The 23,523-nt window shown below is 53.0% G+C and overlaps 6 protein-coding genes across 6 annotated transcripts; 4 read left to right on the forward strand and 2 right to left on the reverse strand.

Annotated features, from left to right (window-relative positions):
• Positions 1–3,592: 3,592 nt before the first annotated feature.
• J7T54_000470 (uncharacterized protein) lies at positions 3,593–4,811 on the forward strand (the record flags this gene model as incomplete). Its single annotated transcript, XM_051508760.1, has 4 exons — positions 3,593–3,771; positions 3,854–4,460; positions 4,525–4,533; positions 4,758–4,811. 4 exons carry the CDS (start codon positions 3,593–3,595, stop codon positions 4,809–4,811), a joined length of 849 nt encoding a protein of 282 aa, XP_051360228.1.
• A 1,991-nt stretch (positions 4,812–6,802) lies between these two features.
• On the forward strand, positions 6,803–7,535 carry J7T54_000471 (NFX1-type zinc finger-containing protein 1; the record flags this gene model as incomplete). The annotated part of the gene is made up of 2 exons (XM_051508761.1): positions 6,803–6,970; positions 7,029–7,535. 2 exons carry the CDS (start codon positions 6,803–6,805, stop codon positions 7,533–7,535), a joined length of 675 nt encoding a protein of 224 aa, XP_051360229.1.
• A 425-nt stretch (positions 7,536–7,960) lies between these two features.
• J7T54_000472 (uncharacterized protein) lies at positions 7,961–9,728 on the reverse strand (the record flags this gene model as incomplete). The annotated part of the gene is made up of 4 exons (XM_051508762.1): positions 7,961–8,253; positions 8,331–9,279; positions 9,344–9,504; positions 9,560–9,728. 4 exons carry the CDS (start codon positions 9,726–9,728, stop codon positions 7,961–7,963), a joined length of 1,572 nt encoding a protein of 523 aa, XP_051360230.1.
• Positions 9,729–11,353: 1,625 nt separating this feature from the next.
• J7T54_000473 (heme peroxidase) lies at positions 11,354–15,044 on the forward strand (the record flags this gene model as incomplete). The annotated part of the gene is made up of 5 exons (XM_051508764.1): positions 11,354–11,537; positions 11,658–14,236; positions 14,320–14,538; positions 14,596–14,872; positions 14,923–15,044. 5 exons carry the CDS (start codon positions 11,354–11,356, stop codon positions 15,042–15,044), a joined length of 3,381 nt encoding a protein of 1,126 aa, XP_051360231.1.
• A 1,235-nt stretch (positions 15,045–16,279) lies between these two features.
• On the forward strand, positions 16,280–18,178 carry J7T54_000474 (uncharacterized protein; the record flags this gene model as incomplete). The annotated part of the gene is made up of 1 exon (XM_051508765.1): positions 16,280–18,178. One exon carries the CDS (start codon positions 16,280–16,282, stop codon positions 18,176–18,178), a length of 1,899 nt encoding a protein of 632 aa, XP_051360232.1.
• Positions 18,179–18,910: 732 nt separating this feature from the next.
• On the reverse strand, positions 18,911–19,918 carry J7T54_000475 (uncharacterized protein; the record flags this gene model as incomplete). Its single annotated transcript, XM_051508766.1, has 1 exon — positions 18,911–19,918. One exon carries the CDS (start codon positions 19,916–19,918, stop codon positions 18,911–18,913), a length of 1,008 nt encoding a protein of 335 aa, XP_051360233.1.
• Positions 19,919–23,523: the final 3,605 nt, after the last annotated feature.

Consider the following 23,523-nt stretch of genomic DNA (forward strand, 5'->3'; position numbering starts at 1 on the left):
AACGTTTTACTCTTTTTGTGAATCATGCCTACCACCAACCACCAGTTTTGTCCAGTTGAACGCGCCCTCGGCCTTCTCAGAGACATCTCCTTGGATCTTTGTCGCACATAGTGTGATTCAAATACGGAGGCTTTTGTTGAGATAGGCTTTCTCCTTATGCCAGGCTGGTCCTGAACTACGATCCGGCTTGCGTTTTCCATGCCAACAACTGGAAAAGGTCTGCTTGCAAGGTATACCCATAGTTGTGTGTTCTAAAAGGACCCGCTCGCCACGAGCTTGTTGAAGAATGTCGCCATCTTCGGAATATCATCGTCGCTGCATTCGTCAAGCGCAACCTCAAACTGTTGAATTTGAGATAACAACACCAGGATCACGCTCTGTGATTGGGCCAAATCGATCAATTAGGAATGCGTACGGAACTAAGTTCTAGAGGGCAGAAAGAATGAAGTTATCAAGAGATTGATGCCTCAGGCTGCTGTTGAAGGACTAATTTGCCCCTGACAGGGTGCAGCGCGGCCGGTCGGGCCGTCAATGTGGGCTGTTGACTCTGACACAAACCAGGTCATTGGGCCAAAGGGCATTTTTTTGATGATCTCGAGGGGAATTTGAAGCTTCGGAACAGGTCACGGATCGTTATTTGTCATGGGAAAGAAGTCGCCGAGCACACTGTCGATGTCTGCTGGTTGAACGCTCTGCAGGACTTGGAAGAGGAACGCTCGATACAACCCTTTCATTGACCTTTTGGTTCACCCTCCTCGAGCGTGGCGAAAATGTGAATGAAGGCAATCCCCTTCCCGGTTGTCCTCTGCAAGAGTCAGAGCACGCCGAATCTTTGTCGACTTACTGGGTTGCCTATGAGCCAGAGCAAGAAAGGTTGGTCAGAAGACTGCGGATTTATCCTCCCCTCGGGCCATGTTCTTTGGTCGTATTCTGATACTCGGGGCAGTCCCACAGCCAACGAGACGACTTCACTCCTGCATAGATGCTTTCGAGCTTCCGCCGGTTGATTCGGGGGAACCTTGGTGATTTGAGCAGCGCTTGCCTTCTCGCCTCCGGAGTCTCAAGCTAGGTATGGCCGTGGCTACAGATGTCTGACTGAACCCTGGACTAGTCCGGAGACTTATCCAATCCCGCAAAACTCTGTTTTGTAATATTGCGATGAGTCTTAAGTTTAGTTTTCAGGAGTTGACATCCAGGACTCCAAGCGCCTCACCTGAGGCCGTCAGGCGCAAGAAATTGCAAGCGCGGAATCGATTGTGCGACTTTCGCAACGTCGAGAAATCAACAAGTTGTGAGGCGCGCTTATTTGGCAAGCTGAACGTGGGGGTGTGTCAGCCTCCAGGGCTGACGTCTGGTACATCCGGTGGCTGCCCTCCAGCGGCTTCTTTCCTGGCATGATTGGATAGCACCCAGATATTGGAACAAGGGAGGCGCAACAGCCTCACGCACGCCTCCTAAAACAAGGAGGGGGAGGGGAGCATTTGCAGGTAGTCCACCCCTGTTCCTCAAACTGATTCGGGCAATGTTGGCAAGTTCGTGCCGTGCTTGTCCGCGCTAAGCTCAGAGCCTTATTCCTATCTTACCTCGCCAGGATACTTTTTGTGAAGATCCATCGCGTGGGTCTCATGCTCTAATTAGGACGAGACGTATACCCGCTTCACACCCGTCATCTGTCTGGTGTTTCCGCGCCATGCGCTCGGGGCTGTCCGTGGGCGAGGTCGTGAGCTGCATGTGATATAAGTCCTAACGTCAACACCCGAGAACAAGTAAGAGTGATATTTAAAATGGATATTGAGGTTTCGCTGGATATGACCGCGGCGACTATTCTCGTGAGTTCCACTTCGCCAAATGATGAAGTAGTTACGTAGATGAGATATATTGATCGCTGCTGCTTGGAATTCTTTTCCCCACGAGAAACGAAGAGATCTTCGAAAAAAAAAAAAGAATTACTCAAGACGAGGACTGCTTGGGGCATCCGATGGGGCAGGTAGTTGCACTCGGAATATCGAATGATCGGTACTTGTCCCTGCCACAATACCTGCTAAGATATCGGTATTGATGGGCACGAGGAGATAGGAGAAAAACTGTTCCCATTAGTGTATTATGATAAGGAGCTCCCTAAATTTGGGTTCAGTATCAGCTATCCGGGCGTTGTGCTCTAGGACGCGTGGCGCAAACTCCCCTGAAGCCTCGTCACGGAAAGCCACCTTGGTGCGCAATGGCTGGTGATTACTGTGACAATATGATTAGATTAGGCGCCTGAAATCCCGTATACTACTTCTCCACAAGTAGTTCTGCAAGCATTTTTACGGCCGTTGGACGCCACAGTAAGCTAGACATATCACACCCGGCTACGGAGGCGGTCCAGCTACGCAGGCGCTTCGCCTTAGCTCGAGGGAGGAAATGAAGCTGAAAAACAGAGTGAGCAATCTGTATGCGGGTCGCCGATGAACTGTTTGGTGGACTTGAGCTTGCTCAGCCAATTGAATAACTCGGCGATTTCTTGGTCGGCCTGAACTAGTTTTGATACAGATAAGACAGACACATATGCTTTCTGAGCACAAAGAAGAGGCCCGTCGCTTATTATATAAAGAGGCTTTGCTTTCAGTTAAGACGGCTGAAACAGACTTTCGGCGTGAATGTACTATTCTCCCATATCCCCACCCTAGATCCGGACACAATACACGTTCTTTTCCCCTTACACTTGATTTCTACGATTGCTCAACGAAAAGAGCTACACCACATGGGTCCAACGCTAGCCTTGGTCTTTTTGCTGGCTTTTTTGGTCCTAATCTGTGCCGCAGCCGCGGATGATTGGACAGCATGCCGCGACGACGTGCAGTCGATCCAGAATGGAACACTGGACTTGACTGGAAAGGTATCCGGCAAACTCATTGACCAGACCAACATAGACGATTACATTTGGCACGGTCCTATCCAACTCCTCAAAGATTCTGTCAATAGGACTACTATAGTTGCGATCAACTACCTCGGTACGTATGGTCCGGTACTAACTATGAAATGTCGCGGGTAAACCGACGCTGACTACTCAGGGTGCCGTGAGATCTGCGGAGACCATATCCATTTGCTTAACGAGGAGACGGCCTTGGCTATGGTCACGACCTGGATCTTCCCGCTCTCTATTATCTTCACCTTTCCCTTTGAGTCCAAAAAGTTGAACACAGTTTCTTCTATTGTGAACTGGATGGGATCGCCACCCAACACAATGACAGCAACTTTGTTCAACATTTACCAGACATGCAAGTGCTTTGTACACCAATGCAGAAGCAGTCGGATATCTAAATTGAAATGGAACGAGGATGTCGCCCTTGCCAGTTCCTATGTCTTGAGCTGTCTGAATCAATTCGAGATCCCGGGGATCAGGCCCGAATCGAACAATCGAGATCAGGTTCTCCAAACCATCCTATACGGCCTATGTAAGCCTCTCGATCCTCCTCGTTCAAACGACAACGAAGATCTTGCCGATGCCGACGCTGACGAAGATCCACAGCGGAAAAAAGAGTTAACAAAATCTCTCATCCTGCTATTGTCTCACCAATTGCGGCTGCAGAGGCGGCGGGGCGTTGTGCCAATGATCTGCACTATTGTCATCTTCATTTTCGCCTTTTGCATCTCCATTGCCCTGGCCTTTATTGCCGACGCTGACGCCACGGTGACACCCTTAACACTTGGTCTACTGTACTCATGGATGCCTGTCATGGTTGTGTTCTCCATTGTGGATCGCAATCCACATTCTACAGAGAGGTCAAGGTATGTCCCTATACATCTAGTCTCGTTTCTTGAGTCTTGTTCTGGAACAAGCTATTGGCCCCATGGAACTGACAGAACACAGAGAGCTTTTCCAACGGTGGATGTACAACGTGTCATACGTTTTTCATTCAAACGCTGCCCAGAATGTAGCAGGCCAAAATCAGGGAGCCCCTCGGAATTGGTGGACTCATAATACCGGCGACGACGAAATCTTTGAGATCACAGAGTTCCTCGGTCAGGGACGCACAGGGGAAATCTGCGGCTTGGCTCTCGCCGTCTTGAAGGCAGCACGGAACAAGAAATACAATAAGCCATACGACACGAGAACCGCGGAAGAGGTATACGGCTTTCTCTACGGGAAAGACAAACGAAGCATCTCCTTCTCGTGGTTGGTTACAGCGTGTATTTCCTTCTTGATCTTCTGGTTCTTCATCCTCATGGCTTTCACCGTTGCCTACAACTCACCCACAGCGGGTCTGGGATGCTGGTCGGGAAGCTTCCTGCTGTACGCCTTCTTGTCCAGCACCACATGGTTTGTGCAATTCGGGCGCGTCTTCTGGAGCCTGGTCTCCGGAAAATCCAAATTAGGCTCCCCGCAGAAGACATGGATGAAGAAGTTTTTCAAAGTGTTTTACTTCTGTTCAAGTTTGGCCGCCATTCTCTTCCTCTTGTTTGTGACCATCATCGTTGTAAGTCGAATTATACCTCCACTTCAGAGCTGGCTGAGACCTTGCTAACATTATGATGTACCAGCTGTCGGGTGTAATCGACAACTGCTGGTGCGGCACACGTGGATCTTTTCCCAGTTCCCAGGCTTTCCTACGGGAGGTTACCAGGCATTTGACGTTCCAGAGACCCGTCGGAGGGACTTTAATGTTGACGAAGCATGGATTGGTGTAACTGTAATTGCTCTCATCATCTTACTCGGCTTGGTAATCGGTACCTTATGTATCTGGGGTTGCTGCAAAGGGCTATGGAAAACCCAGGTACTCCACGAGAGGCACCCAGATGCCGGGATCAATCTAGCGTTCCTGCAGTAGTCTGACTTGGGACAGGGCTCGAGCAGATAGGCTTTCTATTACACCAAGGTGCTGCGAAGCTCATGCAGGTGTGCTGGTTGCTGTTTGTGATAATTACGGAGTGCTCGCACCTCTAGCTAATATTGATCAAGAATCACTACTTAATTAACTTCAAATAGTCCAAAGGGATAGAAATTTAAAACTCAACAAGAGTAAGGGTTCGTTAGTTATTATTGCTAACTCTTGGTTGGATACCCAGAGTTTTCTGCTAAGATTAACCGCCTAGTCATGACTATATTAACACTATTACCCCCCATTTGCCCCAGGCACTAGAGACTTCTTTAAACTATTACAAAAAGCCAATAGGGCAATAACCTTTGAGAATCAAGGTTTAGTCTAATCACTCTGTTTCCTATCGCGTAATAACATCGTATAATTATATTAAGACAATGCTCAGCTTCCTTAGCCTTCTATTTCGGAATAGCTAGAGGTAAAAACCTTTGCACTTTGAGTAGGACAAATATCTTCATACCACAGCGTCCTTACTCTCCCTTCCCACTAAATTCCGTCAGCCGATTTATTATTCAAATTTTTTTTTTTTTTTTTTTTAAAAAAACGGCATAAAAAGATCGAATAGAGCAGTATGTAGAGATGCCCCCTCCCCCACTATCATTCAAGACTACGTCTCCCGCCCTCGTCTAGCGCTACCCGTCGTTGCCAGACAGGTCCAGCTGGCGCCTTGTTGGTTGAGCTAGTTATATTCGCCGGATCTCCTTTTAAAGACCATCGGACATGCTTTGTACGATCAAGGTTTGAGCCCTCTATTGGCGTTATTATCTACGTGGTTTGTGATGTCATGAGCGGCTTCAAGTTCTAGGTCAAAGGAAACTAAAATTTCGTATTTCCTTCCACTTGACCTACATTTAAGATTCCGCTTCAGTTTGGTGGATTGACGGAAAGTTCCTGGACGAAAGAGCTATGCTAAACAACGGCGTCTACATAGTTGATGACGCTTCTATTTGCAGCTTTGAAAGTAGCGTACACCGCGCGAAGGCACGTGGAAAGCCAGTTAACCCCGCCAGTTGGAGTGTAAAGACCCCCTTCCATAATTATCAACATCCCAGTCCCATAGGCAACAGCGAACCACGATCTATTGCATGGCTAAGATTGAGACTTGTAAGGTGTCCCTCAAAAGAGGTTCGTGCAGAAAAACTGCCAGATATTGATCGTTCATTCCGCCGATCAACTAATCGCAGATCGTATTCTCAGTCCAGAGGTTGCTGCTTGTCTGTATGCAATCAAGCAGTACATTAACTACTGCGAGGTTGCTTTTATGACTGTAAAAGTTGCCATCCATCATAACCAAGAAGTCGTTTGAATTCCATCTCAGGATACCGCGTACCTTGACGCCTCAGTTGTTTGCATGCTTTGCTGCATTCTCAAGTGTCCGCTTAGGACCTAGAAAGAAAGGCATCACAGTTTTGATGTTCATCTGCGGCTGGAACTTTTTCCTTGATTCTAAAGGGCTTGTGGTTAAAAAAGGGGGGGGGGGGGGAGGTTCGCCCAAGGACATGATAGTTATACCTAGAACGACCTGTTCCTCCTTAGCCGCGCAGCCACGTACCTAAATAAGCCGATTGTCGTCCAATTCAGTTTCAGCGAGTGTCTTAAACTCGAGGAGACGCTGAGCAGTAACCTTAGGGGCATTCCTCGGCGGACAGGCTGGGACACCGGTGGCCGCACAAAAGATTCTTGTCACAGCGCTGGTGGCCATACGGGAGCATCACTCTGGTGCAGCGTTGCCGGATATCCCCCGCAGTCCTCTCCGCACAGCTTTGCACATACTTGAGTGCACGTCTTGCGGATACGTGGGCACGGCTGAGGCTGAAGAAGTCATCAACCTTCGTGCAGGCTATAGGAGGCGAGCGTAGGTGACGTGGATATATAAGACAAAAGGCCGGGCCGTGCCGACGGCGCCCACCTCGGCCAGCTACGCGTGGATACGTGCCCACATGCTCAACGGGGCCGTGGGCGTGCGCGAACAGACACGGCCATACACTTTATTTCGTTACTGGAAACAGCATCCGGCCGCGGCCCCGGGGCCCGCGTGCCCGCAGTCTCGGACCGCAAGTGCCCCGTGCCGCGCGCGGCAGTTCGCAACGCAGCGCTTCTTACTCACAGTACGCACTGAATTGCTGCGTTCGAGCTGCGTGAGACATCTGTGCTGAAATTGGAAAGGTTCTTGGAAAGGCAACGGCTGGATTTGGCAAGGTTGACACGCTTGTTGACGGCTGGTATGGGGATAAGCTGCTGCGTGAGCGGTACCAGGACATTTTACGCCGGGAGCGGCAAGCTCGAAAGCTGGGAGAGCAGGTGGACGAAGAAAAACAGCACGCTCAGCAGCTGTCTGACGCCATCATCATGCGTCGGAATCAGACGGCTGCCCCAGAGCTAGGGATTGGCAGTATGGCCCTATTGGTAGACGAGCCAAAACGCCGCCCAGGCCTTACCACTACATGCGACGAGCAGGTAGCCCTCAGGTTGCAGCTTTTCCGGCTGAAGGCGCAGTGCATTCTGTTCCAGGATAAGTTTCCCATGAGCATGGAATACCCGATGGAGGGGTGGGGGGTCTACCCACAACGCCCCGACGGGATGCCCAGGCCACTAGCCCCTTCGTTCCTGAAGAAGCGTGAGGGGCTTATTGCTAGATTGCCGATTTACAGCCTGCCTCGACTCGTGTTGTGACCCAGTCTCTGCCACACGCGGATCGCGAGCTTGATTGGTGGTGACTTTTGTCGCTCGGAGGACGAGAAGGCTGTGCATTACCGTATGGTAGCGCAAGCACTTCTTGAACAACCGATCGTGATTTAAACCCCGCTCACAAACATGGAAGATCTGAGGGCCGCTGCTAAAGATATGCTGGTTCCCTGGCGCCCGCAGTACGAAACAATCACAAGGGATGAGATTGCCGTCATCAAACTTGCGGAGATCGGCGGACCGCGGGGTCTCCAGACAATATCGAGACACTGGTACATACTGATCATGACTATTAATGTATTAGAGAGGTTATACTGCCGGACGATATCGCTATACCTCGCTTTACCCTGATCAAGATATCCTCGCAGCAGATATAACGTCTTCTGAATCTCTGCTGTGTCTCCATGTTTGAGTTAGTCAGTTTTGGCAAAAGTATAAAGTTGATGGTCTGGGTCTGCGATCTTTCCGTCCTCCATAATCGAAACAAAGTCGGTCACGGTACCCTTTTGCTTAAGACAAGGTGGCAGCTGACCCCCATGATTGTTGAAGGGGCAGTATTTCTCATCATTTTGCAGGCGCGATAGCAGCGAACTGTGTAGTAGCGCATCGCGTGGGATGTCACGAGCAGAGCCCTTGTTAAGCGGGAAACGGACATTCTCCCACTTCTCACGCTCGAGCTCCCATCTCTTGATGATTGGCAGGAATTCTGTTTGCCCAAGTCAGCTCTAGGTTCTCGCCAGCTGCAGGCGGCGCAATGTACAGCCGGGCCAGGAAAACACTTACCCATCAGCTTCCACAGAAGAACAGTGAACATCCCCGTGCCTGTGCCAAAAGAGAGAGAGTCATGGAGGAGACCTGACAACGCCTGCTTCTTCTTCTCCTGAAAGGCTCTCTTAAAACCATGGACGCTGGTACACCACTGAAGTGCTGCCGAGGGATCTTCTTCGCCCAGTAGCTCGAGTTCGCGGATCATCCAGGCGAGTGGAATGTCGCTCATTTGGAAAAGGTCCAAACGGACATCTCTGGTAGCCGCTTTGGCTTTGCGCGTTGTGAAGATGCTCTTGACACGCTGCCACCACGACATGTCTTGCCTGTTGCTTGTGTCCAGCGGGTTGTTCTCGGCTGCGGGCCAGCCACCCCCAACGTCGCCGTGGCAGCCAGGGAACCAGACCTCCTTTATATCCTCGTCGGTCTGCGTCACGCAGCTCGTGTCCTGTGTCATGAGGGCAGCCTTGAACTTGACCCGTCGCTCGTCGACTGCAACAGCGTGACGGACATGGTGAGCCGTACCCTTCACCGGCTGCGGAATGGGCGCACTACGCTCGAGGACTGCGACCGAGTTCACACAGTCCCAGATTCCGAGGAAGTAAACCTTGATGTTACTCGCCTCCATGACTCCGTCATTGTCTGTAAACTCTTTCCGGCAAAAGGTGCGGCTGAATGCTGTAATCTCATCTAGGGCAAGCTCGAAGCCTTGGCCGTGGTGATGTTCAAGGGGGTCGCATTGTCTAGTCTGCTCATCAACGTCAATGTCTTTATTTTGTTGTGCTCCGGACGATGCCTTAACAAAATCCTCAGTCTCGCCTGCCAGGTAACGTTGGTAGAGACGATAGGCAAATGGCACCATCTCCTCGTTGCCCTTGCAAAGCAGTCCCACGGTGTGGATCATGCGTGCGAGAAACCGGGCCGTGAAGGCACCCCGACTAAACCCGAACATGTAGATCTTGGCGCCCTTGAGGTTGACGTGTGAGCAGGATGGCGTTGGAAGTCACATCGTTTGGGAAGGCAACTCTTACAGAGTCGTAGTAACGCATCAGAAAGCGGTATCCCGCCATGACATGGTGGTCAAAAGTCGTCCCGATTGCCTGATCAATTGTCTTCGAGACGGAGCTTCGCATCTCACCGATCTTCGTCTTGTGCACAGATTTCTCATCCACGTCGTACGTCCCAATACCGGCTAGGGAAGTTGTGAGTGACAGCGCAGACGGCACGGAGAGCTGAGAGGAACCCACTTTGATAGTAATGGTACTGGCCAGGTTGGTTACGCTCCAGCTTGCTCAGAATCTTGACAACATTCGTGTCCGCGTTCGAACCACTGAACGAATTGCCAGTACCGTCGAAGCAAAGAACGAGTTTTTTGGGGCCTGCCTGCCTGGCCCCAGTCTCAACGAAGGCGGGCATGATGATGGGTACGATGGAAGGGGAGAAGCTTCGAGGCTCGCCAAGAACAAATTGCTACGGAGCTATGTCGTTGGCGGCAGTGCACACCTGACCTTGCCAGGGCAGCAACCTTTTTATATTTTCGAAATAGTTGCCATAGCAGCTACCCCTGGCGGGGACGAGAGCTCTTCTTTTCCCAACCCAGTTGTGGCTAGGGCGCTAAATCGCTACATCGTGATTGTGCGGTGAAAGTACTGGTATGTATCTTCAGCAAACCAGCCGTCAAACAGTCGCAGTCTGCCCAGATGCAGCCTGATTTTGCCAACTTCCATGCCCACGATTGATGATCACACATCCAAGCGAGATCGACCGGCAATTTGCACGGGTCTTACTTCCTGTCTCACTTGCCGTTCGCAGGTGCGTCTCAGCTAGTTTTCCCGCATGAGCTTTACTGGTTTAAGAAGTGGCGGGAATTTTTGCTGCATTAGCACATTCAGCTAGGAAGTGGGCACTTATCAAGTTCCCTGGATCAGAAAGACCTAAGACGTGCATATGCGATGTCTTTTTGCAAGCCGTTGGCTCTTCATTCCTCAATTGTCTTAAGCTTCCTGCACGAAGCAGGTATGTCTGCCTTTGCGTGCATCATTCCATGCCATGGCTGAATGCAGGCATCTTTCCATCTCATGGCTGAACACGGGTCGCCGATCCGGTTTCTTGGCTTGTGAGAAGACTCGAGCTGCATGTAACCAATATTCCGCATCTTGTTAGGGCTTGCAAGGTGCGGCCCGCGTACTAGCCCTGGTCTGTTATCTGTTGAAATGTCTCAAGGGAGCTGATCGTCAAATTACCCATAGCCTCAACCTCGCAGAACACTGAAATGCTACACCATTTGTGACACTACGATATGTAGCTCTAAGATGGCAGGTGCCTCTAATACTAGTCTATCCTACAGATACATCAAGTACCTCGGATGCGTGTTTGATTGATTAGCCAGAGCAATCTGTAGTGCGCGGACGGCTCCCGTACGATACTCGAGAAGATTGAACGCTATGCTTTTTGACTGCTAGGATAATTAACAGGGTTGTAAACTCTTTTTATGTAAAGGATGACATGCCGCATACCTGAGACGTTCTAACTACCCAAAGCCCTACGCAAACCCAATGAGGTTGCACATGATGTGAGTGAGACATGCGGAATAGTTATTAGGCGCACCTAGGCAGCATAGTTAGTGCAATGTGAGAGAAGAGATAAGATTCATTGGTACTCATTTGTTTATTCTACCCTCAAGTCCCCGTTCTCCTGCGTATTCAGGTATGAGCTAGACGCATGTTTCTCCCTGAACGTGCCGGAAACAGCTATGATTTGATGAGGAGTGAGGAGAAACTGATCAGAATGACTGTATTGACGACAAGGCGGGAACCTGAGGACACGATCCTGTACATCATGGACGTATGGAACCGGCCTCTTGATGTACCTCAGAGTCTCGATGATATAGCAATGGACGTTGGGAGTAGTTGATCACACCTTGGGTATGCTTATAAAAGTTATAAGAGCTCGTTGACCCGATCTCAACAACAATTTACACGGCCCTCACTTTGCAGACTTCTCTCATTAGTACAAACTCGAACCCAATATTCTACGGAGTCATGTCTTCTACAGACAAGTTTCAGGCCGGTGAATCATACGGGGAAGCGCCGAAGAAATCATCTTCAAGCTTTCTGTCGGACCCCGTTCGGGTTGCATCTGACCTCTTCAAGGACTATGCTGCCCTTCGGAGCGAGGCGTCCCTGACGGAGGTGGTTGGTCTTATCAAAAGTATCATGAATGAAGGTGAGCCGATTGATGACAAGAAAGGGTATTGAAAGTTCCAACCAGGAAACTCTGTCTATGTCTAACGGGTCAACAGAACACCGGAGCTTTTGACCGGCATTCTGGCTGCTCTACCGTCAGACTCGGAGACTAGGTTCCACCTCACAAGCAAACTCATTGACACGCTGTGGGGCTTTCTACAACATCCACCTCTGACTTACGTCGGAGGCGATGTCAAGTATGAGGTTGTCAATTCCAAGGAAAAGGGTGGAAATTCTACACCCAAGTCTTATGACACGATCGAGTTCACAGCTCCCGGCAGTGATATACGACTTCGCGAGCAGGTCCCTCAAGCTCCAGATGGTCTTCATCAGTACCGCATGCCCGATGGAGGCTTCAACAATATTCTTGAGCCTAATTTGGGTAAGGCGGGGACGCCTTACGCCAAGACCGTCAAGTCTACAAAGCGACTCCATGGTGTGCGACCAGACCCAAGCTTACTTTTTGATCTCTTGATGGCCCGTGAAGAGGACGACTGCAAAGAAAACGAGGCGGGTCTCTCGTCCATGCTTTTCTACCATGCGTCCATTATCATCCATGATATCTTTCGAACTCGACGCACGGATATGAACAAGTCCGACACCTCATCGTACCTTGACTTGGCACCGCTCTATGGCTCCTCTCTCACGGATCAACTGGAGATCCGTACCATGGTGGAAGGTAAACTCAAGCCTGACACCTTTCACGAGAAGCGTCTGCTTGGACAGCCTGCGGGCGTCAACGTCATGCTGGTTCTCTACAGCCGTTTCCACAACTACGTCGCAGATATCCTGCTCAAGATCAACGAGAATGGCCGCTTCACACTTGCATGCACCAGCGATGCTAGCCCAGAGGACCAGGCCAAGGCCAAGGCCAAGCAGGACCATGATCTCTTCAATACAGCTCGCCTGATCGTTGGCGGACTGTACATCAACATCTGCTTGCACGACTATCTGCGCGCTGCGACGAATACGCACCATTCCGACAGTGACTGGACGCTTGACCCACGCATTGAGATTGGAAAACAGTATGATGGCGAAGGCGTTCCCCGCGGTGTTGGCAACCAGGTCAGCGTCGAGTTCAACTTACTTTACCGTTTCCACTCGTGCATTTCGAAAAAGGACGAGCGTTGGATGAATGATTTCTTTCTCAAGCTTTTCCCGGGTCGCAAATCTGAGGATTTGGAAAACATCAGCTGGCACGAACTCGGAGCAGCGCTCGTGGACTTTGAAAAGAATATCCCGAAAGACCCCTCCGCTCGCACATTCGCTGGTCTGAAGCGTCAGGCAGACAACACTTTCAAGGACGAGGACCTCGTTCGGGTACTCAAAGAGGCCATGGAAGACCCTGCTGGCGCCTTCGGTGCCCGCAGAGTGCCTAAAGCTCTCAAGATCGTAGAGGTCCAAGGTATTCTCCAGGCCCGCAAGTGGCAGGTTGCATCCCTTAATGAATTTCGCGACTTCTTTGGGCTCAAGAGGCATGAAAAGTTCACGGACATCAACAAAGATCCTGATATTGCTCATATCTTGGAAAAGCTGTATACAGACCCTGACATGGTTGAGCTCTATCCTGGACTTATGCTGGAAGATATCAAGCCTGCGCGCAACGCTGGCAGTGGCCTCTGCCCACCGTATACGGCCGGACGCGCCGTTCTCGCTGACGCCATTACCCTCGTGCGCTCCGACAGGTTCTACACTATCGACTACAACGTTGCAACGCTGACAAACTGGGGCCACAATGAGGTACAGCAGGACTACAAGACCCTGGGTGGGTCAATGCTGTATAAGCTGATCCAACGCGGCCTTCCGGGCTGGTTCCCGTTCAATTCGGTTGCCGTCATGCAGCCCATGTACACGAAAAAGATGAATGAGACAATTGCCAAAGAGATTGGCACGATCAAGCAGTATACGCTGGATGACCCGAGGCCGCCCCGCAAGCGTGTTGTCCTCACCACCGGGGCTGCCATCAGGCAGGTACTGGGTAACACCAAGCAATTCGTGGTGCCCTGGCTCTCGGGTTTGAGCAATCTCTTCCCTGGAGAGAAAGACCTCAGCTGGTTTATGTTGGCTGGTGATGAACCTAGCAACGTTGCCCATCGTGCCAGTTTCGGCAAGGCAATGGGCAAGGTGGAGAACTTGCACGGCGCAGTGCACGATTTCATCCAGAATATCGGGAAACAGATCATTGACAAGGAGACATTTCAGCTCAAGGAGGGCCTCAATCAGATTGATTTGATTCGGGATGTGGCCATTCCGCTTAATGCACGCCTGCTCGCGGATCTGTTCTATCTAGACATGCGCAGCGACGAGAACCCGACAGGCACCCTCAGCTCTACCGAACTCTATCGACACCTCATCAACCTGAGAATATGGTGCAACAACAATGATGATCCTGCGCAGGCTTGGAATCGTCGACGTCGTGCGCAAGAAGGTGCCAAGGTCATGGCCAAGACTACCCGCCAGCTCATTGACGAGGTGGTTCACAACCGCGGCTATGGCTTTGGCATTACCAATGCCCTTTCTCACGTAGCGTCGAGGAGAGCCTATCTCAAGAAGGGTTCATTGCGTTCATGCGGTTACCAGCTAGCCGAACAGCTGCTTGCGCAGGGCAGCTCGTCCGAGCGTGCGACCGATGAACTATACCTGACAGCATTTGGAGGCGTCGGGGTGCCGGTCACTCTGGTCAGTATTTCCCCCCCCACCCCCCCCCAATCATAAACATGTGTTAAATAGTTCAACTGACGCCGGCTGGTGTTTGTTTTTAGTTCTACGAAGTCATGGAGTACTTCCTGCGCCCAGAAAACGCGGCTACTTGGGCCGAGGTCCAACTCACTGCCAAGAGGGGCGACCACAACTTACTTCACGAATATGTCAAAGAAGCACAGCGTCTGACAAGTACGCAGCGCAACCTAAGAGTCGCGACGCAGCCAGCTAAGCTCGAGGGAAAGTCCGTCGAGCCGGGTAACATTGTGATAATGCTGCTTGTAAGTTCGCCCCAGCTCACTTGTCTAAAGGTTCCATGTCAGCTGATTGTGGCGTAGGGAGAAGCCGGGCGCGATCCTAAAGAGGTTCCCGATCACGCCAAGTTCAACCCGAAACGTGGATCAGATGGTATCCGAGCGTATGGCTATGGCCAGCACGGCTGTCTTGGCAAAGAGGTGTCGGACGCTTTTGTCACTGGCCTGGTCCAGCTTGTGGCCGACCTCAAGCACCTGCGCCCTGCTCCCGGCCAGATGGGCCAGGTGAAGACGATCAATCTTCCCACAGGCAAAGCGTATCTCAACGATAGTTGGTCGTACCTTGCTTTTGATGCCAGCAGTAAGCTTGCCTTCACACCTCGTACAAGAAATTCTAACCATTCCCGGCAGCCTGGAAAGTGCATTTCAATGGCCACGGGCAAGGCAATTTTGAAGGAAACCGCGAGCCTACGGACCCAATCGATATTCAGCAGCATTACTATAGTCTCCTGAAGCGGAAGGGGGCTTCTTGAAAGGACACACCAGATTGCGACTAGGTGTTAGCTACTGGCTTGCAATCGTTATGCTTTATGTCGCAATCGAGCTACGACTACCGCTAGTTCTATATTATTGATAATAATATTTATAGGAAAGAGTACAATAGCAATACCGAGATGTCGATTTAATAAGCTTTGTCGTCCTGTAAATATGGATGCGACTCTCATCTCTACGTTTCTGAATACGGCTGCTACGCCTCGCATCCATGCGTGCGTTGCCATGTCATCAGAAAACGACAGGCAGCACGTACTGCCAAGCAGGGCGCGTGAGGTTTTACAAGCATCAACGACGGAGCTCTAATCATCAGGATCGCCCGTCGCGGCCTGCAAGCTACTTTTGGTCCTTCTGATGCCTCGAGTAGACCTTGGTTGTCTGAATGGCTTGGATTGAGGTACCTGGGCGCATTCTTGTTTTGTTTTGCGCCACGACGTGGATGATGGCAGCGGGAACGACGAGCCTTGGCCAAGGGAGCGGCATGTTTTCATCGCGGCAGACGATGGTATTATCACAAGGCCAGATTGTGTTGTATTGATTGATCTTCTGATCGAGTGTCCCACAAAATCCCTCAAGCTGTAAGCCCCTTACAAAATCCCTCATAGATCCACACCACACCAGCCACACATTATCCACACGCTATCCAACAGGTACATCAGACGCGATCAAGGCTCACCTCACCCGCCAAGGCCCCCGACGCCGCGGGCGAACCTGCATCACAAGCGGAGGCAAGTTGGGTTGCTCGGAGCAGGGCTGTGCTGTCAGAGCGCTGACGCAGGAATACTTCTGTAGCTATTGTTCTCGACTCTCCGATGACCTCTTGGTATCAGAGGTAGTCGAGCGGCTCCTCGGCCACCATGCATGGAGGCGCCCTCCAACGCAGCACTATTCGCTCCACGTGCCCACGATTGCGCCTTCTGCGGCCATCCGATTTGCGGCGAGGCTCACCCGGGTCTTGGCGTGGCAGCCCACGACTCAGCTGCGGACTCAGCCGCTATGTCCACGGTGCGGGAGGGAGTTCAAATACTCACTCTCCCACGCGCTCTCGTCCCATCGTAGACTTTTCTTTCTAGACTAGCGCATCGCCTGTGCAACGACTCAAGTGTGGCTTCTGGTCCGACCAGTCCCTCTGCCCCCCAACGTTTGCCAGGTAACTTGACTTGACCTCGGGTCGCCAACACCACGAGTGGCACCGACCGGAAAGGCCCACGCGACGATGGCCATGATGCAGCAGTTGGGCGCTGCCGACGCACGGCCAGTGTCCACGAGGAGGCGTGACTGGACGAGCCCAGGTCGCCTCCGCCTCCGACTGCTGTTCTTCTGCCTCTACGCAGCCGTCTACTGGGCCATTGTCGCAGCCGTTCTGGCGTACCTCCACATCCGCCCCCTGCTTGTCGAAGGCTTCAACCAGCACATTGTGTCCGCCCCGAGCGCCTTCACCGTCGGCGCCCTCAAGTTCATCATCACCGTCCTGGCCTCGGTTCTGACGCTAGGGCTAGCAGACACCGCCAAAGGCGTCCTCGAGATGGACCTCGCCCTTCGCCTCCAAGCCGGCCTACCGGCGGGCAAGCTCAACCGCAGCTGGTCTGCCCTCACCGGCTCGCTGCTCGGCCTGCCTAACCGGTACACCCTAGTGCTCATCAACGCCGCTGTTGGCGCCGCCATACTGAGCACCCAGTTCGGCGTCTACACCACCGTGTCTTCCGACAAGGTCAGCCTCAACGTCACGGGCGCCGACCTCGACCAGCGCAACGTGGACGGCGACGTCCTGCCGTACTACCGAGAGGATTCGTCGTCGTCCCTGTCCCGGTTCTACAACTCGATGGCCGTCTCGGATCTGCGGACGTACCACGCCAAGCTGGACGCCGTCGAGTCGTTTGATAGGCTCGACGTCATCTACAACTCGCTGGCGCGACCCGCCGCCAAGTTCTCGGACGGCAACCGGGGCGGCCTCATTTACCAGCACCAGACGGCCTTTGGCGCCCCCTACGACGTGGCCAGCTACGCCCCCTTCTACGGCGACATATCCAACGACGACAGGGTGACCACCTGCGCCCAGACCTTTGCGGAGGACGCCATCAGCTGCCAGTGGTACACGACCGAGAGCGGCGCCATCTCGAATTTCGAGGCGAGCAGATTCGGCGACGGCGCCACCTTTGAGCTAGACGACCCGGCCCTCGACGGCTACGGCGGGGGTGCTTCTGTGACCCTCGACGAGCTGGCCAACGTCGCCACGCAAGAGCTCGACTCGGGCGACTTTGCCGTCATCTTTGCGTCCATTGACGTGACCGACTGGATCGCCCTGAGCAGCAAGGGGCTGGGGACGTTTCCCCGCTCTGGCGCGTCGGGGCTCGTCTCCGGGAGATGTCTCGTCAGGAAGGACCCGTTCCGCTTCTCGCCCGTGTCGTGGCAGCGCGTGGGCGACGCGGACGTCGCGCTGACCGCCCCGTTCGAGGCCGACGACGTGGGACTCTGCAGCGGCTCGGACGCGGACCCCAACACGCTCCTCCCTCACAACAACGCCACGAGCGCCGGTATGGTCCTCGCAGAGCACATCGCGGCGCTGCTCGTGCCGCCGGAGCAGAATGGCCAGAGCATGGGCTGGCTGCTCAAGAGCCGGCTCACGTCCACCCTATACGGGGCGTACGAGACCGAGGACGTCCTGACCTATGTCGTCCGGGGACTGCTCTCGGCAGGCATGGTGTCGCCCACGGGACAGACCGACACCATGCCCATGGCGGCACAGGTCGACGCCATCTCGTACTACAACAGCTTCGGCGTGCAGGGGGACGCGTGGATCCTCGTGCTGCTCGCCTTACCGGCCCTCTCCACCGTTATAGCCCTCGTATTTTCCATCAAGCTCTTCTTTGGGCGTAGGCCCGCCTTGAGGCCCGCTAACCTCTTCGAGGTCACCAAACTGATCCTGGCGCCGCGGACGAGCCGCTGCACGCAGAACGCGGGTTCGCCCGACGAGAAGCAGCTGACGATGCGCTGGGATATGGACAAGGCGAGCATGGACTGCTGGGGTGGCTCAGACGCCCCCGTGATACAAGCGAGCACAGAAGGGTATGCTCCAGTACCGCACACTCTCCACGCAGACGGTTACAAAAGTTAGGTAGTGTTGCGTATATATGCCAATTAGCCACATTCAAGGCACATGTGGAATTCTTTAGCCTGTTTGTGTTTTCATCTCACTTTTAAAGCTCGCCTTCTCAGTGATCTGAAATCTTATCTGTATTGACACGGCAAGAGATGGCGGCATGGTCATTTCTAGATCACAGGTCCACATGTCATTTCCCGTGGAACGGCAGTACCTCTGGCGTTATGAAGACTTTATTCGGGATGATCCTTACTCAAGCTACCCTTTTGGCCGGACCATGGAGGCTCCAAGCGTCTGAGGCAAGAGATTTGCTGATCTATAGCAGGCCTCTCATGTCCTCAGTCCGGGGAGCAAGAGTGTAGGGGCAGCCTGTTCACGACGTGCCCAATTTGTATATCCATGCAGACGATGGTAACAGACGATTGATTAATTACTCGAGGTGCCCTACATCTGTGGTGCAAGCTTTCCCTCAGCTACTGTAGTGACAGGCTCCGCAAACACCCAATCTGCAACATTGGTCGAGCGAGGATAAGAGCCAAACTGGAAACTGGACTGGCAAGGAGATGCGCGCCTCAAGTGAGACCACGGGAAAACACGATACGTATACCAACCCTAACAGTGCCACACATCTCCTCCGTATCAAATCCTCACCAATCTCCTCATTCGCTTCCGCCCACCCAAATACCGGCCGTCCCATCCGTGGCAGGACTAGCATCCTGCCATGGTGAACCGGGCGCGCTCCCCTCACTAGGAACGCCCATTCCCGCATTTGCGTCCATCCCACATCTTGCCGTCGGGGCAGGCGCAGCCCTTGTTGGCAGGGTCGTAGACCTGGCCCTGCTTCCTGCACTCGCAGACGTCCTCATGCTCATTATACTTGGCACCCCTGCCGCAGTCGACGTAGCACTCGTGGCCGTTCCACATTTTGCCGTCGGGGCAGGCGCAACTCTTGCCGGTGGTATCGTAGACCTGGCCCTCCTTGTTGCACATGCAGGCCTTCTGCTCCTCGTCGTAGAAAGCATCCTTGCCGCACTCGTACTGGCACTGGTGGTTCTTCCACATCTTGCCGTCGGGGCAGGCGCAAGTCATGCCGTCCGGGTTGTACACCTGGCCCTGCTTCTTGCACACGCAGGCCTTCTGGCCGTTATCGTAGTAGGCATCCTTGCCACATCCGGCTCGGCACTGATGGCCATCCCACCTCTGTCCGTCAGGACAGGCGCAGACCTTGGTGGCAGGGTCAAAGACCTGGCCCTGCTTCTTGCACTTGCAGACATTCTCGTGCTCGTTATACTCGGCCTCCTTGCCGCAGTCGTACTGGCACTGGTGGTTCTTCCACGTCTTGCCGTCGGGGCAGGCGCAGGTCATTCCGTCCGGGTTGTACACCTGGCCCTGTTTCTTGCACACGCAGGCCTTCTGGCCGTTATCGTAGTAGGCTTCCCAGCCACAATCTGCTCGGCACTGACGGCCATCCCACTTCTGTCCCTCGGGACAGGCGCAGGTGCCCGTCTTGGAGTCAAAGATCTTGTTCTTGTCCTTGCAGACACAACTGTACTTGTCGTCCAGATAGGTGTCGCGGGGGCAGCATGACCTGTAGGTGCGCTTGTCCAGGTCGGCTGCGCGGGGGTCGATGCCGTGTAGGCCATCATCGATGTCCCTGTCTTCAATATCGTGGACGTTGTTGCCACTGGGGCTTGGGATACCGGCAGCAAGGCCACCAAGGGCCAAGAAAGAGAGGAAAATGTTTCCCAGGTACATGATGTATTGGATACGTTGATTTGGCGAAAGTGTCTGTGGTCAGATGAAGCCTGTTGAGTGCTGGGATGAATACAGCAAGACAAGCTGGGGGCTCCTCGACGTATAAATAGTCGGAGAAGAGAAGGCAACGTGCTGGTCGCCCATTGGTTGTCTCCGTGAGGTGTTCGATGGCCTTGGGTATGCCAGACTCCTCGATGCGTGGTTCGGACTCACCAGAAATGATCCTCCCCCCGCTCTCTTCTTTTCGAATACGAGATGTCCACGAACCATTGTGCCCTCTGGCACGATCTAAAGACTACTTAGAGTCTATTTAATGTCACTATTGAAGCATAATGGCGAGAACCTTTCCCACCATTGCTTCTTGTCGCAGTATGCAAGGCCAGTGGCACCCTTCATTAGCGAGGGGAGGCTGCCGTGCATGTTCTTCAGCCGCCTCTAACAGGATCAAAGGGGGTAATCAAGCTGAATTTAGCATGCATCCAACTGCAGTCGGAGCGACGAGATGCTTTCGATAGCCTCCAGCCGCGGCCGCGAGGATTCATAGAAGGCGGCTGGTCCCTCAGCGCCTTAGCAGAGATTGACCCCATCACCGCTAGCGCAGCTGCGTCTCGCTGTGTCCAACGACGTTCTGGACAGTCCGCTCACGCCTCAAGCTTCTCGTGTCATGCTGCGCTGCTCAGCTCCGCAGACTGTCATTCTCTCGACAGCAGCGGTTCTTACATCATCTTCCCGCCACGGACCTCTGCAAGGCATACTGACTTGCTGCTGCCGAGCGACGTGACCCTGCAGGCATGGGGGGATTCAACGTCACTGAAATGCGGACTGGGAAATCTTGTTGTCCTGACCGCCGGTAGGGCCCTCGGCCAGGGGCATCATGCGCGGCATTTGCCTGGCCTAACTGCGTGTCTATGCGTGCCAAATGTCTGGTAGGCCATCATTGGGTGTGCCATATTGACGTCTGCCTTTACTCGATGATGCCGAGCCATCGCGAGGCGCGGAAAGAAACCTCCATCTTCCCGACTGCGGGCAGTTTTGACTATCCGAACTATTGGCACCTGGTAGGAGGCTCCATATAGGGCGCACATAAGCCACCTGTACGTCACGTGTGGTCTAGACACCCGTGAACGAGATCTACACTCCCGGAAGTTGTGTGGCCGACCCCACTCTCTTCACTGCGAGCAAGGTACATGAGCCTCCTGTTGATACGCCTCACATATCATGTGCTGGCGAAGCGTCGAGGTCGAACCCGAACACCTATGGTGGCGATGCCGTAGGTCCAGTACTCTCGAGCTGTAATGTTGCCCAGGGACGGCCATCGTCCAAGAGGCTCCGAAGTCACTGTTTCAGCCCTGAGGCGATACGATGCGGCAGTACGCGGATCTACCATCTTGGCTACTTGAGGGTTGCATTCTCCCTCTAGCCCGCTACCCCACAAACCTTGCTCAGGGTCGGCGACTCGGCTAGGCGGAGCTTAACCGGGTCTGGGTCCACTGACTCCATTCCTGGTGCCTTGACCGACCGCACGTTGATCCCGAGCACTAGCGAACTTAATGAGCAAACCCAATGAGGATGCTTGTCTGTCCAATAAAACATTGTCGGAAAGTACCTCCACAGGACAACCACCACAATGCAAGCTGCGGCCCCTTCTCGGACATTGTGCAATGGTACCGATGAGGGCGCCTGGCGGTCCCGGTCCCTCGACCGCGTAGAGCCGTTCTTTGGGAGTTGGTGGGAGGATCATGCTCAAATAGTCGCGTTCGAGGCAAGCACCTCGTTCAATAGTTCATCCGCGGGACCCCCGCAAGGGTTTGTTTACGCATTTGCTTACCCTATATCACGTGTCGCAAGTCTGTGATCGCGCAGCGCCACTATTCTTTCTGAGAAGCATCATATTCCTGTCACAAGCTGGTTCTCTGGAATACCACCGGCCCCGCTGCCGTGTCATCGACATTGCGAAATATCTCCACAATGATGATCACCCTAGTCCGCGGGAGCTCGGGCTATGCCAGCGCATCCACAGGAACGCTTGCTGCGCGCTACGCAATTTTGTAATTCGAACTCTTAGTGTGCATTCTAGAGACTATTGGAATTCTGGAACTTATTCTGTACTTGGCTAGATACTTACCCTCCTCTACGCGGAACCGAGCGTTGCGTGGCCACTCCATCAGGGTGGAACTTGTGCGCTTCCTCTGGGGGTGGGGGGGTGGTGCGAAACCTACTACGCACAGACCAAGGGATGGATCGCAATTTGTCAATCCGATCATGGAGAAAAGCGCAATTCGAAGAGAAAGAGCAAAGGTTCTCAGCATCTAATACTGATCGACGTCGAACGCATGAGCTTAGTTCGAATGAGCCGGGACTGTCGATACCTGGCTCCGAGTTCCGTCTGGGGCGGCGTGAAGCATTTCCGCACTGTCAAACAGAATTTGGAGGTGAGATTCAATACTCCAATGCCCTATCAAGAATTCGTGGGCAGCTCCCGCAGCTTATCGACAATGCTATTGACTTTGTCAAGTGTCTCGCAGAGACCTGTCCTTCCCATCTGATTCGCTAAATGCGTTCGCCGGACTCCTTTCGGCACTAACTGCCTCTTTTGGCTGGAGATTCGCGAGTACTCTTCTAGAGAATGTATTCGACCTGGCTCTTGTGTGGTGCCCTATGGCCAGCTGTAGGCTGCGTCCTTGGGAGGCAAGTGACAAGGCCGCGGACGCTACGAGACGTAGATCGCCCACGTGGTTGTCGGCACCCTGGCATGTAGATATATACTGGGGCCCTTGGCGCTTGCAATCTTACGTAGGAAAGCGTGTGTTGATTGAGACCAGAGTTTCGAGCTTCATGACGATGAAGAAATGTAGGATGCGACAAATCTTATGCAGGGGAGAGCCTGGTCATCGGGAACAAGGAACGGCGGATTCCGAGCCGCAGGAGCTGATGGAATTCCTGGAGAGCTTTGCAGTCTTTGATGAAAACATTCTCGATAACACCTTAGCTTTTGCGGCTAGGAGTACGGCCCGAGACTTGCACGATCAGTCCACCGCAACTGCAAAAGCTCACCTCGTATGAGTGTAACTATTCCGACTTCCTCGTAAACAGATTGCCCAACGGCATATGGGTATGCAGCTCCACGGGCTATCACAGTGGACCATTACAAGGAATTCGCTTGTGGTTATTCGCCGCAGATATGCACCAGTGGACTCTAGTCCTATTGTCTGCGAGTGACCAGGATTGAGTATCATAGAATAACGTCGACGCCTTTAAGAAGCACTTGCCACTTGAACAGCTTTCTAGCGTAGAGTATTACCAACAGACCTTCTGACACGAAAGTCTACCAGTACAGACGCCGTTGGTTGCTGAATGTTCTGTGGATGAGGTGGAAGAGAGGGAAAGGGAGCGCCGCGGAACGAGTGGCTGTGGGCTAGTTGCACGTAGATGCCTGCTCTACAATGCGTCCACAGCGAGCATCGATTGTCTTAGCTTAGGACAAGGAAAAAGTGGCCGCGTCAGAAGACATAGATAGGTGAATTGAGTATATGAAGATGGTGATGAACAACAGCTCAGAAGAGAAGGAAGATGATGAGTTCTCTATCTGAAGAACATGCTGATGC

This window comes from Emericellopsis cladophorae (genome assembly GCF_022114955.1).
Source record: "Emericellopsis cladophorae strain MUM 19.33 chromosome Unknown NODE_48_length_181081_cov_114_058711, whole genome shotgun sequence".
NCBI lineage: Eukaryota > Fungi > Ascomycota > Sordariomycetes > Hypocreales > Bionectriaceae > Emericellopsis > Emericellopsis cladophorae.